Source organism: Anabrus simplex, chromosome 1 (assembly GCF_040414725.1).
Source record: "Anabrus simplex isolate iqAnaSimp1 chromosome 1, ASM4041472v1, whole genome shotgun sequence".
In the NCBI taxonomy this organism is placed as follows: domain Eukaryota; kingdom Metazoa; phylum Arthropoda; class Insecta; order Orthoptera; family Tettigoniidae; genus Anabrus; species Anabrus simplex.
Window position 1 is genome coordinate 1,305,471,424 of NC_090265.1, and position 19,602 is coordinate 1,305,491,025.

General features: G+C 34.6%; 1 protein-coding gene across 1 annotated transcript in view; it reads right to left on the reverse strand.

The window, feature by feature from the left end:
* Window positions 1-19,602, reverse strand: part of para (paralytic) — a 947,817-nt gene that overhangs the window by 525,242 nt on the left and 402,973 nt on the right. Inside the window, exons 11-13 of the mRNA XM_067137715.2 lie at window positions 6,486-6,638; window positions 5,688-5,909; window positions 913-942 (exon numbers count right to left, since the gene is read on the reverse strand). Coding sequence (XP_066993816.2) covers window positions 913-942; window positions 5,688-5,909; window positions 6,486-6,638 — 405 coding nt within the window. The remainder of the gene's footprint in view (window positions 1-912; window positions 943-5,687; window positions 5,910-6,485; window positions 6,639-19,602) is intronic.

Consider the following 19,602-nt stretch of genomic DNA (forward strand, 5'->3'; position numbering starts at 1 on the left):
AGTCCAAGGTGTCTTAAAATTTTAAACAGAGATTCTCTATGGATGCAATCATAAGGTTTCTTGAAATCAACAAATGTTATCCCCATATCTCTGTTTCTTCTCCTGTTATAGTCCATTATCAACTTAAGACTCATGATCTGATCAGTACACTCCTCCAGGGTCTGAAACCTCCTTGATATTCTCCTAGTTCTTTCTCGAGTTGTAAACTTATCCTATTAAGGATGATTGTTGAAACAATTTTGTATGTTATGTTTAGGAGCGAGATTCCCCTGTAGTTATTAGGGTCGGTTTTGTCTCCTTTTTTGTGCAGTCGGTGAATGAGGGCTGCTGTCCAGTGTTCTTGTGGTTCTTCTTTAATCCAGATAGAGACAAGTTGCTGATGGAGGGCAACTTTTGCTGATGTTCCTGCATATTTCCAGATTTCCGCAAAGGTCTGATCTTCTCCTGGCGTTTTGTAGTGTTTTAATGTATTCAGAGCTTGGTAGACTTCCTTTATTGTGGGGGACTGATGTTCTCTGGTGGTGTTTTTATCAGGTTGTTGGTGTCCAAATGAAGGAGTTCTATAGGTTCCTCACAATTTAAAAGCTTGCTGAAATATTTAGCCAGAATTTCTGCATTGTCTTTATTGTTATGAGCCAGCTTACCATTTTCATCCTTCATCAGTAAGGTTGGGGGTTCATATTTTTGGAGCTGCTTTCTGAAGGTTTTGTAATAGTCCCTTGATTGAGTTTTATTGAATTGTTCTTCAATTAACTGCAGTGTGTCCTTATGATGTCGTCTTTTCATTCTTCATAAGACTTGGGTAGTTTCTTTTCTCTGTTTTACTAGATTTTTATAGGATATTTCTGTTTTTTTGGGACTGATGTAATAGCCATGCCTGATGTCTTTTCTCCACTGTTTCATCACATTCACTGTTCCACCATTGGTGTTTTCTACGTGGTTTAATTGGAGCCAGGTCTTCTGCAATTTGTTTAAAGTTGTGTATTAAGTCTTCAAGTTTATCTGTGATTTTTATTTTTTCAGTTGATTTCTGGTAATTTTTGTTGTTGATTAGCTGGGTAGGATCTATTTTATTTTAGTTTTAAGGGCTTACTTTTGTTGTAACAACAACAACAACAACAACAACAACAACAACAACAACAACAACAACAACAACAATAATAATAATAATAATAATAATAATAATAATAATAATAATAATAATAATAATAATAATAATAATAATTTGCTATAAGACCTATCTGTGTTGGTGCAACGTAAAGCAACTAGCAAAAAAAAAAAATGACCACAATCACACAACCTATCATACGTCATCATACAAAACAATCACACAGAACAATCAGTGGTATTCAACAGGTATCTCTACATGCAATTAAATTAATGATATATTATGATTCAACCCATTCAATACAGTAACACTTAGTAATGCGAGGTTACATCACAAGTTGATCACAGATGGTACCGGTTTCAACCCCAGATCTGGGTCATCATCAGGCGATCGTTCGAAAGGTACAAGATAAAAGCAATGCACGGATGAATAACAAGTAACATAGAAGATATAAAGATTTTTCAAGATGTAAGATCATGTAGAGCTATATAGCACTTGAGTATAAAGTACTAGGTTTTAAATGTCTTTAAAATCTTGATGTGAACATGAATAAATAGCTCAATGTTAAATCTTATAATCGTATGTTTGATATATCAAGATGCAAATAGCTGGTTGTCTTGTTATGCAGAAAAGTGGAAATTAAACAGCACTGTAAAGAGAAATAAGTAAAACAAGTGCAGTATTAGAACAATTGAGAACAACAGTTGACAAGCGAAGGTATCTTTAAGATAAATGCTCGAGTAGTTCTTGAGGTGGCGAAGAGATCAATTTGAAGGTCATATTATTCTGAACCATGGTTGATTTTAATTCCCAGTTCGATGCGGAAATAGAAAGATATAATGAGAGTAATAGAAGCCAATTTAGGTGAGGGATAGGTTTGAAGAAAAAAAAAAAAAAAACTCACATTGCACAGCATGATACAGTGAGGGGCTGAATTTGGAAATGTGTACGAGAGTGTATTCGATATATCATTTATATTAACATGGCAGTAAATTTGGAGATCATCGGCAAAGAGGTGATATCTATTGTACTTTATTTTAGAAGAGATGTCATTTATATGGAGAACAAACCAAAGGGGACCAAGAACAGAACCCTGGTGGGTTCCTGCCTTCTGGAGTCGGCACTGTGAAGCAGTATCTAGTACTATAACATGTTACATACGATCTGTAGGATATGCAGTGAAAAATCTTGAAGCAACATTACCAAAAAACTATTTGAGCTTCATTAACAATGTCTGGATGTTTATCGTGTCAAAAGCACTGCTGAAGTAAAGGAGTGTGAGTACTGTCACTTGTCTTTCATCCATTGCTTTTCTGATGTCCTCGGTCACTTTGAGTAAAGCAGTTGCTGTACTATGGCCCTTCTTGAAGCCAAATTGAAGCGGGTCAAGAAGAGAGTGAGCATGCAAGTATTCCAGTATTTGTGCATGAACCAACCGTTCTAACGCTTTGGAGAGAGCAGGGAGAATCGAAATGGAACGGTAATCGGATAGGAGTTTCAAACCTGGGGTTTTAGGAAGTGGAATTACATTGGCGTACTTCCAAATTGTCGGTAATATACCTTTTCAAGACAGTAATTAAAAATATGGATGAGAACGGGTAGAATAGCACCAATAATATTATGTATGAAAGTAATAGGAATTTCATCAACACCAGTTGCTTTGGATTTAATAGAATACAAGACTTTCTTAACTTCATAAGTGCTGACAATGCAAAAGGCAAAGGGACAGGTGCTGGGACATTATTTACGTGTGGTCTGTTAAGTGGATTAGACTGAGCTCCCTCTTCCGTAAAATATGCATTTAAACTGTCAAGTGGATTTTCAGGTACCTGAAGCTGTTCATGTGTTTTTCCTATGCCCATGGCTCGGAGATGCCTCCAGGCATTAGCCGTATTTAGGTTACTTACTGATTCGCGAACATATTTAAATTTAAGCTAACGGATGATTTGTTTAGTTTTATTCTTAAATATTCTATACTTTTTATAGTCTTTTGTATAATGAACAACATGATACACACAGTAAAAAGTAACTGTAATGAACACCAGTATATGAAATACAAAAACAAATTACAAGTAATTTTTAGCCCTCTTTCAGTTTACCTACTTAATTTGTATTAAAATATTTCCTTTTAATCAATTTCCAACTTTAATGATAACAAATTAAAAATTTTCCTTTTTGCATATATTTACCTTTATTTTTTGAAAATACAATTGAAATTCATCCTGGAAAATTAACCTCAATTCCATAAATATAAAATTAATCATGAATTATTTTTCATTTGTGTTTGGTAATGAAAATTTCAAACTTCCAAATTCAACTTGCGTTACTGTCTTAAATTTACCAACAATTCTTAGCCAGAGCTAATACCCTAACATTCGTATACAATGCGGTTTGCCATAATGGAATATATATGCTTTTTTGCAATGATTACATTAAGCTTTTAACATTCAAAGATTGATCATTATTGCCTATTGGCCATGGGTACGTACTGCAAGATGCAAAAAATATCAGCTCCTGCAAGTCATACTATAAGGCAAACTATGCAGTAAAAGAGGACCTGGCAGAAGAAGAACTTCCTGGTTAACCAATGTGAAAGAATGGTTCAATCTAAATTCTGCCCAGCTCTTCCAGAGAGCAATGAACAAACCAATGGTAGCAATGATAGCCAACATTCACAAGTGATAAAGCAATTGAAGAAGAAGAATACCAGAATGTTAGTTCTGAATAATTGCTTCTGATTATGCTGTGAAATACAGTATATCATTAAAAGCATTTTAGGAAATTTACAGTATTTTTTTAACCTTCGCTGATATTTAGGAAAAGAAATTACAGTGAAGTAGACAACCCATAGCAGAGATACTGTGTCTCTGTATAACTACGGGATAGAAAATATATTGAATATTTGCAAAACTTGATATTCAGTACCTTTCTTATTTATGTAATTAGTAGTCCTGAGAATGATATGCACCACATTTGTATTTGCATGCAAGTATGCTCTTACAGACATCAAATTAGTCTGTTAAATGAGCACTGAAAACTGAAACTGAAAATACCTGGGGTACCATTGAATTATTTGGTGCAATTTCTTTTACTAATCTACTGTAAAAATCGCAATATTACTTTTTATACTCATAAAAGATTGAAACTGTAATGGTTTATAGAAGAAATATTTACAAAGTTGATTTTAGAATGATTTTGCATTTCATTAACTGAAATAAATATGACAATCACTAGACTACATTTCAAAGTTTTGGGAGACAACCCACAGGTTGGACAGCATTATTGTATCACTGTGCAACAATTATCTTTGCAGGATTGCTTGGGTCCACTGAATGCCTCCTATCTGGAAACACATACTTAAATATCTAAAAACTCCTCTCCATATCACAGGAAGTCGCAGGACAATATTTTAAAAATGGAATCAAATTACACTTAAGTTTCTTCTCCCATGTGATCCCCTTCTATCAGCCTACTTGCTGAAGAAATTTCAGCACCAGTTCAAGCTTTTCTTCGATCTATTTCTCTTGAAGAGCTGGTGGTATATACAGTAATTAAATGAGATTTGTCCTTTGTTTGTTGGATAATGGAAGTTAAGACCCAAGCAATCCAACACTTAACAATGAAGGAACTATGGCATTTCTTAATCTCAACCTCTCAGTATGACTCTTCCAGGAACTCCACAAGTATCTCCAGCCTTTCTTTCCTTTGCAAATTTGCAGGGTTGACCAAAGTTGACCCTACCTTATGTGTGTCAGGAATAAAAAGAATGTAAATACACAGAGCCGCCCCCGTGGTGTAGGGGTAGCATGCCTGCCTCTTACCCGGAGGCCCCGTGTTCGATTCGCGGCCAGGTCAGGTATTTTTACCTGGATCTGAGGGCTGGTTCGAGGTCCACTCAGCCTACGTTATTAGAATTGAGGAGCTATCTGACGGTGAGATGGTGGCCCTGGTCTAGAAAGCCAAGAATAACGGCCAAGAGGATTTGTCATGCTGACCACACGACACCTTGTAATCTCCAGGCCTTCGAGCTGAGCAGCGGTCGCTTGGTAGGCCAAATACAAAGAACATGCACAAATATGAACCTGAGCCTAAAATATGCACTAATGTGTAAATAAGCTCAAACATGCAACATAAACTTTTGCCCTGTGCCTTTAATTCCACTAGATTTGTCAAACTCCAACATGTGGTTGAGATTGAAATAACTTCCCAAGAGAGATGTTCAATAAATTTCCAATTTCTTTGCAATCATTGAAGAAAAGGCTAGGAAAACAGCAGATACAGAATCTGCCACCTGGGTAACTGCCCTAAATGCAGATCAGTAGTGATTGATTTGCTGACTTAGTAAACACATGCAACTGCATACAACTCTCATGTCTAGATATGAAGCTGGAGTTTCTTTGTTTCTATTTTCTTATTAGACAGTATTATTTTTATTAGGTATGTAAGATAACTGACCTAATAGGACACTCAACCATATATCACTCTAACTTGTATGTAATTATAAAATTAAAATACTTACAAAAGGATGTTTATTGTTAGTATCAGACATATAGGGTGCTGAATTGGGGGCTTGTGGCGGATTTCTACCCGATCGAGATCGTAACCGACTCTCTTTGGTTATAGGTTTTCCACCTGCACCAAGAAGATCTCCATGCGACGTGTAAGATATTCTTGATGCATGCGATGTATATGAAGAATGCCTGGATCCCAGGCTGGCATAGTAAACAGGCACTACTATCGCTCCATTCTCTTCTGACATTGGTGTTACTGCATTTGAGTCGTCCGCATACGGCAGATGCTCCTAGGCAGAGCAACATAAAAAGAGATAGTAGAAAAAGCATACAGATTTAGAGATGACTAAATTTTAAAATATCACTAGCTTGCTGCTCAAGAAAATATAACACAGCATTTGCAATAATGTTATAACATGCAAAAAAGAGAGCAAATAAAAATAAATAAAACAGAGCAAGTGCATTATAGATTTTTAAAATTTGCGTAAAACTTATTGCTTAAAAAATATGCATTGAATGAAGTATGCATATTTCAAAAAAAAATAATACAATGGACTTTCTAAAATATATTTAAAAACATATTTCTATGTATGCCTTTTAGCTAAATATATTTCTGAAGTTGTCACAAAGTCCAGTAAACATAAAGAATCAAAATATATGTAACTAGTCATAATAATGTAAACAACTGATGACTCAGTAAATAGATCAATAGGAAATAAATTATGAATAAATGAACATCAACCACTGAATTTGTATGAACTTTAACAGCATTCTACTGTGTAAGAATTCATACACAAATGTTAAAATTAAAAACAATTGTAGAAGATAAAAGACACGATAATGTTTTCTCTATACATGATTCTTACTTGGGCATCGAGATAAGTGGAGAGAACTAGAGGCTTGCGGTCTCCACCTGGGGGGCCCACAAACCGCCCACGCCCGTTACGGAGGGTGAACTGGTGGCTACCACGGGAACCACGCCGCAAGTTGAAGGGGGAGCCCGGTAGACTTAGGCTCGCCTGCAATGCGGCCCACAAAGCCAACACTCACAGGCGCTCTATACATCACTATATAAGGGAAGGGGCTACATGGGAAAATAATAGGCCTGGTCGTCCTCCTAATGTTAACTATATTACCCCATAAATTTCATAATATAAATATATATTCTTACAAAGTTGGACAGTAAAGATAACCTTCAAAATACTATTATTTAGAATAATAATTTTAGAATAAAAATATCCAAAAAATTTGAGTTCCAATACGATTAATTATCTGGAAGTACAAAAGCATTCAAACATACTTCCTTACCCATAGGAGACAATGACAAAGGTTTATAAATGTATACAATTTTTAAAAAAAATGGTAACTTAGCATCTTCAAAAAATGATCCTACTTTTTAATTATCCTTAGAAGTATCAACACCTTATAGCAATGTTTTTGACAGTCTTGAAACTGTACTAAAATGTCACATCATTCTATAACCTCATCCAGGATGCCTCTCATGATGTAACTTAAGTTCTGATCTTGTAAAGCTATATGTGTAATATTTACTCTTTAAAGGGAAAGTAAGGATTATTATTGTTATGATTTTACACAATGTTCTCTCTTTGATGTACCAGTATAGTCTACACTGTTGTGAGTAGGTTTATGTAAAAGTATGGTCATCTGTATCTGGAGATTACGTGCCATAAAGGCAGGATACATTTATATATATTCATAAATAACATCAGCAAAATTTATGGAGACTTTATTGCATAAGATATTTCAATGCCCTGAACTGAAACTAACATAAACCTTAAGATAATCTGATCTATGAAGAAGATTCTCATTGCCTTCATTACTAACGTACATAAATTTCTGTGATTTCTTAGGTACCGGTATTCATTCTTTTAAGTCATTCAGATCGATATGAGTTTATGAAATCTTAAAGCGAGATTAATGAAGAAGTTTCTGAAGTTTATATTTTCTCTTTTCTTTTTCCAAACCTGATCAGGTAGAAAATAACTATGTTCTTATTGTCCTACACTCAGAACCCTCCTATAGCTGCTTTTATTACTGTTATAATTTCTATATATGTATGTCTGTCTGTATGAAGTTAAAATCTAGCCAATTAATGGTTAAAAAACTCTAATTGTTAACACCTTCTATGATTAAAATGAATGTATGCCTACACGTTAGTCCCATTTCGTGATATAGGGTTGGAGATGAGGTGAGATGAAATTATACCGCATGTTTCTTTTACGGCTGGATGCTGTTTTGGCACCAACATCAGCTGAGGAGCTAATAAAGATGAATGATGAATTAAACTGAATAAGGAGGTGGAAGGAATCAGCTGTGGCCTATGGATAGGAACTGTCCTGGCATTTACCTGGAAGTGAAAATGGGAAAATATAGAAAACCACTCTAAGGACAGCCAATGGTGGGGTTCGAACTCACTTGTCTCTTGAATGTAGAGTTTGGCTCTATAGGCTAGTCATAGTGTGTTAACATGCATGGCTACCCCAATCGCTACCTACTGTGATAAAAAACTTAATTAAAATGGTAAAAAATGATTTAAAATTATATAATGTGTATTACTTCAGCAAATCAGGTGTATGATTTTCTCCTTCCCAGGTTCCTCATTCACTAAAATCTACCTATAATTTGTGTTTTAAAGAAAGTAATTCAGTAACTTTGAATTAATGGTTCAAGGCAATAAGTATAAACCAGCGTATATACAATTATGAAGTTCTTTTCTCAGACTTATGAACACTCATTACCTTTTGGAACTAAATTTAATTAAAACAGATTGTCCTTCCTGGATGTAAGATTAGTTTCTCAATTATAATATAAAAAGATGATTGCTTAAATACTTTTAAAATGCATAGGAAACTTTATAAAAATGCTTAGTTTTCCATGTTAATGGACAAGGAAGCTAATATAATGTTTATTCATTATTTGTCATACTGTAGCATAAAAATGAATTAAAACTCTCTTTTGAAGGTTTTTTTACATTAACCAACTGAAAATATATGCAATCTTTTAAATCTCCCCCCAAATATACTACATATATGTGGGTCTATTCTACTAACACAAGGAATCTTAGTGGAGAAATGTCTATATAAACACTGAACAACACATGCTGAAATAAATGTGATTAAGTTTCCATTAATATATATTTGAATAGAGAGTAATGAAATCATCAGCCAACCTAACAGGAATTGGATGAAACATTATTTACCAAAGTGCATAAAATATTCAGTTGTGAAAATTCAGAGTAGCACTCAATTATGTATTATAATGTGTTGCTTTTTAGAAATTTTTCCTTGCAGTATTTGCATACTTTGTTCAGTAATGAAAAGTTTCAGTCCAACTAATATATATTAAAGCTTTTCAATTTTACTTCACCAATAAAGATTAACTTAAAAAGAGAAATAATAATAAGATGCTTCAAGAAGCACAACAGTTTCAGTTGAAGAAGCCTATCTCATTATGTCAAGAGACAGTAACATTTTAGAAATAGCAATGATTGAGGAATATGTTTGATCTATATTCTTGCAGAATATTTTCACACATGCACAGTTTCAATGACATATACAGGGTTGGCTGTACACAGTCTGTTAAATTAATTCAGTGCATCCCAGAGGCAACAAAAATGTAGTGCAACAAGAAAAATCTTAAAATATAAAAGAAAACTATACACTACCAAAGTAGATGGAATTTTTTTCATTGTTAACATTATTTTCAAACAACAAAACATGCAATGAAATACTCAGAGACTATAAAGTATCTTTCAGTCATCTAATTAATAATTTTTAGAAACCAATAATTATTTTCAGAAATCAAAATATTTACAATCTTGTAATTGTATATTTCAAAATATTCTTATTCCTATCATTAGCAATAATTGTAAACAAAGGAACTAGCTTTTGTATGCAATACTGAAGCATAAGGTAAAGAGAGATGAAGTATTAAAAAAAAAAAAACCAATGGCAGTTCATTTACTTCTATATTGTCACATCAATATGTTTCTAATCAATGAATTCCATCTCTTGTATGCATATTAAATCACTCTGTTTTCTATCTCATAGCAAATACTTGACAGTCATGCTAGTTGTTTGATTGACCATACTGTAAAATAATGAATGCCAAATAATAGTTGTCAATATAAAACTGTAACAACTGAACATTTTGGTTATCAATACTGTATTTAAATAGTACGTTGCCTAATCATATAAAATGTGCAAACTTATGGAATATCTATGAACAGTATTGTAGTATGTATAACCGATTCTCAATGCCCACCGAACTGGCCACCCTTGAACTAAAAAATATATATATATATTGCTCATAATGTACATTTATTAACAAAACATTGCTTAAGATTTAGATACAATTCTAGATGCTGTAGTTAGTGCTACTGACACCAAAATGCAGTTTGAAACTGAACATGCAGAGGCAGAATTTAACAATGTAGTTACAAGCTTCAAGGAGATATTTTTGCAAGAGTACATTTTTAAAAATTCTTTAACATAAATTTTTCTGCATCTGAGTTTCTTACTCAGAAAAGTCCTATCTATACTAGACTTAACTAAAGTTGGCGTCTGACAGGTAAGGTTGGAGGGAGGAGCACTGCACGTGCCATTTCACGATGTTGCCACATTCCAGCATTCCTTTCTACATGCTCTTACCCCTCGCTTCCGGCTCACTTGTTCCCTCCTTCATTCTGACTGCTGTGATCTGTTGTAGACTGCATGGCGAGGCGGTGTCGTCCCATTTGCGATCACTCTTATACAAACAATCCGGTTCTTATCAGTGACAGTGAGAGGTTTGGCAACTTCCAGAAACACGAGCTGCCCTGAAGTTTTATCTCCATGGCAACCGCAGTCGCCCCACCCTCGTTTCCATGGCAACCATACAGCCACTCCCTTTATCCCGCCTCGGCAGGCAGTAAACGGACCTCCCTCTAAGAAATGTCAGACGCCAACTCTTATTATTAGCAGTATTGTAATGCTTACTTCTTTTAACATCACTCACATCCTAAGGTTTCTTTTAAGTGATGTTCTATATTTATATTTAGAGATAACACACATAAAAGAAGAATTGAAAACTTGACAGAATGTAGGTATCTTCACAGCACCACTAAGGTGATGAACTTATTCATAATAGAAAGACTTATATTTAAGATAGAAATATGTCAAATACTCAATGGCTGATTTGTAAAGAATGAGTCACGGTCATATATTTCAGACCTTTGTTGTCTCAGGATTAATTTTAGATTCAATATTTGTACATCAAAAATATAATTTCTCTTTTCAGGTACTGATGACATGTAAGCAATAATGAAGAAGTTGGTAATGTGAAGTTTATTATTGAACCTAAAAGAATGAATAACACATTAAAGGATAATTCAACAAACAGGAAATACACACATCAAATTTCAGAAATGAATAATTAGAAGTATGCAGTGACAATTATCCTTCAATAATAATAATAATAATAATAATAATAATAATAATAATAATAATAATAATAATAATAATAATAATAATAATATACTTGGATGCAATACTTCCATTATTGAGTAGTTAATTAAGTTCAAGCAAAAATTTATGATAATTATAGTATAACAGTCTTAATGATTTTATAATAGTATCCAAATGACATTGAAATTACGAACTTGACTCTAGTACTTCCAGTGATAATTTACATTTTTGTACTCATGATTACAGAGCCATTTTTAAAATAAAATATCTTTTATGGATATAAAATAGTAATTATACTACCAAACAAATGCTAAACTGCACTTTCACTGCACAAAAAAGGGTGGTTTCTTTTAAAGATAACATCTATGAATTTTTTTTTAAATTTTTATACTTCTACAGTTTATCTCTCATATTTCTCACAACTTCCTATAATATGTTACTTTGGACAAGTGTGATTCTTTCCTGGATTGTGAATTTAAGAGTACCTTTATCCCAAGCTTTTCTGGAGTAAATTCAAGGTACTAGACCCTCCTGTGGGAAAGAAGTTAAACATTTAGAGGTTGAATGTAATTGCTGAGTGTACTGAAACCATATGCTTTTAGGATTTTTCACTAAGATCAGGGGCGTAACGTTAGGGCCTGCAGGGCCTGCAATGCAGGCAGGCCTGGGCCTTTAAGGGGCCCCACAGTCTCCTTATAAAAAAATTAAAATACTATATATCTAGCCTAAATATCACTCTGCATGGAAATGATCAGGGCGGTTTTGTAGAATCAGTCGAAATAGTTTTTTTACAATTAGTACGTGGAGGAATTGTCACTTGACTGCATCTAGCAGCAGTTTATTGTGTTGAGTGTAACATGCCACAGTGATAAACAAATGCTTGCCCATGCCGTCTCTCAGAACACCCTGGCACACTCTTCAGAAACAACCGGTACCAAAAACAAGGTTCCTAGAAGGAAACCATAATTTAATCCAACTGATGAACACACTGCTACACTCGGGCGAAACGTTGGTAATTAAAAATGTTTTAACACTTACAATCAATGAAATTAAATTATGGTTTCTTTCTAGGAAACTTGTTTTTGATATAAAGGCCAAAGGTAGGCATTTATAAAAGTGGAAGCACATGCTTCTCCTAGTGCACCATCACTGCATTGTCCTACAGAAGAGGCTTGTAGTGGTGTCTCAACAGTGCACTAGCTGCCGGTGTCTTGGAAAGGTGTAGCAATCTAACTGAAGAGCCCACAGCTACACTGGGAAGAAACGCTGGTAACTTCACGATTCAAATAGCTTAAAGAGCTTAAAAAAATTTAAAAATAATTACAGAAATGAACACTGATACCAAAATATTATAGTTTAGTTAAAAAATTATTCTTTCTTGCTGTGTAGGGCACCTAAGATTGTGTTATCCTCAACTTCTGCAGAACATTGTACTTTTCATAGAATATAAACTCTATGGTTTTGATCCGTATAGAATTGTGATCACAATAATAATTAAAATTATGTTTTAATGGTCCACGATTTCAATACTATATTATGCAATGTTTACATTACATTTTTAATACTGGAACTAGTTTCGGCCTTGGCTGGCCATCAGCCATAATATAAAACTGTACAAATACATCTAATGACTAAAACAAATGTACAAACACAAATGACATTGAAAGGTATTAAAAGGATCTGGGATGAACTATATGCACAACACGTAAAATATTTTAACAAGAAGCACTAACATTTTAACATGATGCAATGCATCCAAGGACTTTATTATTATTATTATTATTATTATTATTATTATTATTATTATTATTATTATTATTGTTGTTGTTGTTGTTGTTGTTGTTGTTATTGAATTTTCAATGAAAATAGAAGGGAACTTGTGCAAAAGCATATTAGGGCTATAGTTTAACAATTACATACAATTTGCAACAGACTGACCACTATGATGAAAGCTTATTAAAGATGCAGTGGGTGAAAGTTAAAAAAAATGATTATAACAACATTGTTTTTTAAATATATGAAATAGAGATTTGCTCAATTCAGTGTCACAAAAGTTCAGGTGACATACTATGGTATATCTTGGTCTTTTGAAAGCAGGACAATCAAAAATTAAATGCTACAATGTTTGAAAGGTTCCACGAAAGCATAACGAATCATCTGAGACATTGATGTTATATCACTTGAAATATGATTCAAATTTGCCATTGCCAGACAGAAATTGTGTAAGCACAAAATTAGGCACAAGCACTTTGCACTGGAATCAATGCTGGATCCCAGGAAAGAATAGTTCTTTCATTACGGATCCTTTTGTGCTTGTGGTCCAGATGTTCTTCGACTGAAGAGATGTGGAATTTCTAAGCTTCCTTTTCAGGTAACATATTGGAGCTTTATCATATGATCCATCACAGACTTTGCAGTTTCTTTTGCTAGCAGGCCTGGTTTCTCATTTCCAATTGTCCCCATGTGTCCTCAAAACCAGCATAAACACATGTGGGGGCCATTCTGGATTATGGATCTTACATCAGCATATACTGGATTTAAATTATGCTTGTTATTTATTGCATTTAGTGCTGCTTGTGAGTCACTGTATACCTTTGCATTTTTGCCATTATCTATGCACCAGTGCAGTGCTGACTTTATGGTCCACAGTTCAGCTTGAAAAACTGAACAGTCTGAAGAACATATGTAAAATGTGTAAAATATGTACCCTCAAGATTGACTATATGTGTAAAAAGCGTACCCTCAAGATTGAATGTGTATAATATTTTTTTAAAAGTTGTTTTTTTAATGTGGGTTTTAAATGAAAAATGTTTTTGTATGTGTGTTTTAAGGGGGAAATTTTAATAATTTTAGGGTATTGTTTTTTGGCAATTTTATTATGTGTAAATCATGTTTACTGTAAAGGTATATAGTCTTTATAACTTTCGAGGCACGGTGTAGTTGCACGTGCCAGGTGTGGTAGGAAGCTTCCTGTAATTTCCGGTTGCATCAGGATGGAAATTTCTCTAAGCTACGCCCGGTATTTGTTCAGCAGTTTTATCTGGGCCCTTATTGGGCAGAATAAGGTCATTTACTATTGGTGAGTGGTGGTGGTGGTGATTATTGTTTTAAGAGGAAGTACAACTAGGCAACCATCCTCTATATAACACTAATCAGAAGGAAAAATGGAAGGGATCCGACACTTCGAAAAATGAAGATATCGGTCAAGGAAAGACAAGGGCCACGAAGGGCGTGAAAATGAAAGACTCCCTAGCCCTCGCAAACCTAATAGCGTCGGGGTCGGAAAAGAACAAGAGTTGACCAAGCGAGGTCGGATAGGATAGATGAAAGTGAGGAGCCTGGCACAAGTAAGTGGAAGCAATGCCAGGACTCAGCTGAGGGCCCCATGGTTGCCAACCCACGCTCCAAAGTTCAGAGCCCCTGGGGCCCCTTTTAGTCGCCTCTTACGACAGGCAGGGGATACCGTGGGTGTTATTCTAATTGGTTGTTTGGTGATTTCACCTCTTCCGGCGGCTGGCCACTTGGCCAGAGCCAAGCTTGTTCCGTTTGTCTTCTTGTTTTGACCAGCGAAGGGAGAAGTTGTCTCCTCCATCTGATGGGTCTTCTGGTCCTCCAAGGTAAGCACTATCTCATTCTTGTTTCGGATCTTCAACCTTCAAATGTAGTTTTGATTTAATTTTCTTAACCTCCGGAGTTTGCCCAGGATTTCTCCCATTCACCAATTTTAATTTCACATGACATTTTGTTTTAGAGGCATTTCCCTTTTCCGATTGGTTTCATAAATTGTTTTATATGTAAAATTTAATTTCCCTTTTCTTTGGTTGTAATTGATAGTACGTAAATTTAAATTTTCCCTTGCGTTTGCCTCTCATAGTTCTGTTTCCTATTAACATATTCTCATTCAAGACGAGTTCCTCATTCTGAAGAGTTTTCGAAAAGGTTGCTTCTCAAATGGGCTCTGTGTTAAGATGTTAGTTATATTTAACTTTTCCTTCTTTCTTTATGTCGTAACATGTAGGTGTGATTTGTGAGTTTGTTACTTAAGTGTATTGGGCTAAAATATTTCTAAATATTTTTGGTGTGTTATTTAAACTCACTGCCGTGAAACTTGTAAATTTGCTATAATGCTGCCTTCTGAATTTGCTGTGTTAATCTTAATTTGTGTCATTATGTTATTTAAATTCACCGCCGTGAAGCTTGTAATTTTGGTATGATACTGTCTTCTAAATTTGCTGTGTTAATCTTAATCTGTGTCAATGATTGACCTGTTTGTAATGACTTTCTCTAATTATTATTATTTCAGTAAAATGTTCCTTAATTGAATCACCGCTAATTTCGTTTCCTCAGCAACACAATGCCTTCCATAATCCGGGTTATGGTTCCGACCGCTTCCCATCCTCGTTCCTTTAGTTCTGATGTTGCCTATCCTGGTAGTTACATTCTGCTATTTTCCTGTATTTAGCATGTGTGTGTGTATGATGTTATTTGATCTGGTCGGAAAAACATTATTCTTCCTTGTAATGTTCATTATTATTATTATTATTATTATTATTATTGTTGTTGTTGTTGTTGTACCGGGAGGTAAACCCCAATGCCACGCATTTAAATCTAGCACTTAAATGAACTCCTCTATTGGTGAAATAGTGAAATTGAAACTACACCAACTTAAAAATTTACTCGGAAGATGTCACCACTAAAATATGATGTAATTTTGTTATTGTGAAGTTTCCTGAACTGACTGTATTTCTACTAGTTTTGTTTGCTATCCAACAAAAAGTTTGGACATTCTTCCACAGATGTCACTACTAAAAACTATGATCATGCACCCTGGTGTGAGGTATAAGAACCTATTATTCAAAGAAGTTTTGTATTCATAAGTTTTTTTTACTGACTGATGTTCATTTATTTTTGGGTTGGCAATATTTCCTTTTTATTTCTGCCAGTTTTGAATCTAGCCAATCCCTAATTTCTGCAATTAATTTTCTACCAATCACAGTCTTCTTCTTCGATCCTGAAGTGTAACTTTGAATTTGACCAATTAAATTGAGAGGGTGTGGCTGGTTTATTCCTGAATGATCTCGAACCTTCCCCAACAGTTTATAAACTGTGGATTTTCTCGTTCCCTGGCCAATCGATCATCATCTTACTAAGTGTGTGTGTCAAAGCAGGAGGTGGGTGGCCTCTTGAATGAATGAATACTGATCTGCATTTAGGGCAGTCACCCAGGTGGCAGTTTCCCTATCTGTTGCTTTCCTAGCCTTTTCCTAAATGATTTCAAAGACATTGGAAATTTATTGAACGTCTCCCTTGGTAAGTTATTCCAATCCCTAACTCCCATTCCTATAAATGAATATTTGCCCCAGTTTGTCCTCTTGAATTCCAACTTTATCTTCATATTGTGATCTTTCCTACTTTTATAAACACCACTCAAACTTATTCGTCTACTAATGTCATTCCACGCCATCTCTCCGCTGACAGCTCGGAACATACCACTTTCATCAGGCAGCAGTACATCGACAGGGTAATGGCCACATAACATCTTTATTTCTTGCTAGCTCCGCAGTTTAACCTGAGGGAAAGGTCCGAATCATTAACTATGCAACCTAAATTTCCTAAAAATAAAACTTTCGGCCGGCTAATATTAAAACTTCATAAAATCTTTAACTGTAAATCGGGGATAGAGAGTGATGTACCCCCTCGAGCTCCCCTTCATATTGGTTTGAGGTGGCTACGTTTTGTAACTGGTTTTCTTCCTTTCCGTAATGTTCTAATCTATTCTTATACGAGTCACCTCCATAGTTTGGGAACAGCCCCTGTTTCATCGGCCTAGTGCCCTTTAGGTTTTAAGTGTTCATATCTAGGAGTGCAAGTATTTGCCTCCATTCATTTTGTGTTCAGGCTATTTATTTAGCCGTTATTCTCATTCCATGAAGGCCCAGTAGGTTGGGTATTAAATACCCCTGTATAATCCAGAAATTGTAAGTTGATGTTGCCTTGAATAGGCTTGGAAAACTGAGAGCCTGTTAGCTCTTTTTCAAAGTAAGATTACTGTATGCCTCTTGAAGGCTAGATGTTGTAATTTTAAGAGCAAGTGCTCTTTGAATTAGGGGATTTCTGCCCTTGTATAAATTTGTAAAACTGAGCTAGGAGCTCAGGAAAAGTCAAGCGAGGGCTTGAAGTCCATGATCTGTTAAAACCACTAATCTTGGATTTTTCCCAATCTTGTTTAATGTTTGCTACTTGTACCTGTAAAAGTTGTTAAATTTTGTGTTCTGAAAATATAACCTTTTTAAATTAATTTTGACATTGTAGTTAGACCCATTCACCCCAGCACCTTCTTTAACCTCTTTCTGCTCCACAGGTATCCCCATATCAATTATTATTATTATTATTATTATTATTATTATTATTATTATGTTTTAATATTGTGCAAGCCCTCACCAAAAGGTACCAAACGGGTTACAAAATCCAAGGACTGTAGAGCCTTATTTTAATTTCATATTTTACGTGTTGTGTACATAAATCATCCCAGATCCTTTTAATTCCTTTTAATACCTTTTAACGTCATTTGTATTTGTAAATTTGCGTTATGTCATTAGATGTATTTGTACAGTTTTATATTATGGCCGACGATGGCCAGCCAGGGCCGAAACTAGTTCCAAGATTAGAAATGTAATGTAAACACTGCACAATACAGTATTGAAAAGGTGGATCATAAAGTTTAATTATTATTGTACTTTTGTCACACAGTTATTCTACAACAATGTGTAATGCGAATAAGAAATTTGTATAGTAATAATCAGTCAACTCAGTTTCAAATGAGCTCTCTTTGCTATTTGATATTTTTCAAACTTTACATTTGAACAGTTATCGATGTTATTTTTATGTGTTGTGATCAAATAAATTATTATAACTTAGACTTTGATATCAGTTACAGAGTATAGTTCTAGGATTACTGAAAAATGAAAGAAATTAAAGTTACGTATAAATATCTAAAAGGTGCATGGTCGGCTGTTCAGCAGCTCAGCCGTTACACGATGGAGTCAGTCAAATAAAACCTATTAAACAAATTTTAATAATAATCTTACAATAACTAATAATCCCTTTCTTCATGTAAGCTGATAATATACTGCATTACTTTTACCTGCTGTAATTACATTTATATTAAGTTATTCATGGGTTTCACATTTTATCTGAGGGGTCCGAATTTTCATTTTGGCAGGCGGGCCTATATCACATTCATTACGCCCCTGACTAAGACATTGTACAGCTCTAGACCCAATGGGTTTTGCTCCACTCCCTTCACACAAATAGTTGAAACTTAAGGGATGAGGGGATGTTCTAGGTGAGTAAATACAGTATTAGTCAACAACGGATATTATACTCACAGAAAGATAAATAATTTGCTTTGTTTGTTAAGAATGAAGTCATAATTTTCAGTGTTGACTTAGTTAAATGTAACAAAAACTTTTCAGTCTGTCAAACGCACAGCAATTACAATTAACACTATAAACATACCCCTAATAATACACACTATTATACAAAGAATGGAATGTTTTGTTCTACATGAACATCCTCAGATTCTATCAAATCACTTAAAACATGCTTATATATGTACAGTATTGTTTACATTGCATAAACTTGTCAATGATAGAGAGTTTATAGATAACATGAATTGGTAATGACAAAAAATAAATTTACAGGTATTAATATGATGAAAAACCGATGTCCTTATTTAGACTGCCGATGCTAAGTCCATTGTCACCAAACAATATTCCAGGACTGTGGTCATGGAAAGTTTTGGGTAGAGCACACTGCTCGCAGAGAGGGTAGGGGAACCATGGGAGGGGCCTTGTTGGAGTGTTGTGGATCTCTCCTATTGGATGATAAAATCGAGTATACTGTACCATGGAGATGGGAGGGGAAGTAGAGCGGAGCGAGTGGAGCACTGTGGAAACTTCTATCAACACTGGAGAGGCGAGAGAAGGTTATTGACCTACTTCATGTTAAAATGTACTTTTATGTAATAAGGATGAACGCAAATTAATGATTTTATTAGGTGAATAAAGTAAGGAGTTGAAATAGAGACTAACTATTAAATATTATTATGATAAAAGTTCATTTAATGAGTAAATGTTGTCCAGATGTTATGTGAGTAGAACGAAGAGGGGGGATTTTTTTAAGTGTGTATGGTCATTTAGGTTAGTTACATTATCAGTTTTTGCAATGTAAATTTCTGTTGTTTCCTTTATATTCAAATATTTACTTTTATTTTCGATGTGGAAAAGTTTTAGATCAGTGTTGATGTCTTGTTCTTAATAGGCCAGCATTCACAAGGAATCTTACACTGGAGCAGATACATGGAAGATGTCATATGCATATATGATAATGACATCACTAATGCACATACTAAATTTTTTACACAAGTCCATCAGTTTTGCAATGGATCCAGAATCTAACAAGAAAATAAACCATTTAGACATCACAATCAACAGGAATAATGACAACTTATCTTACA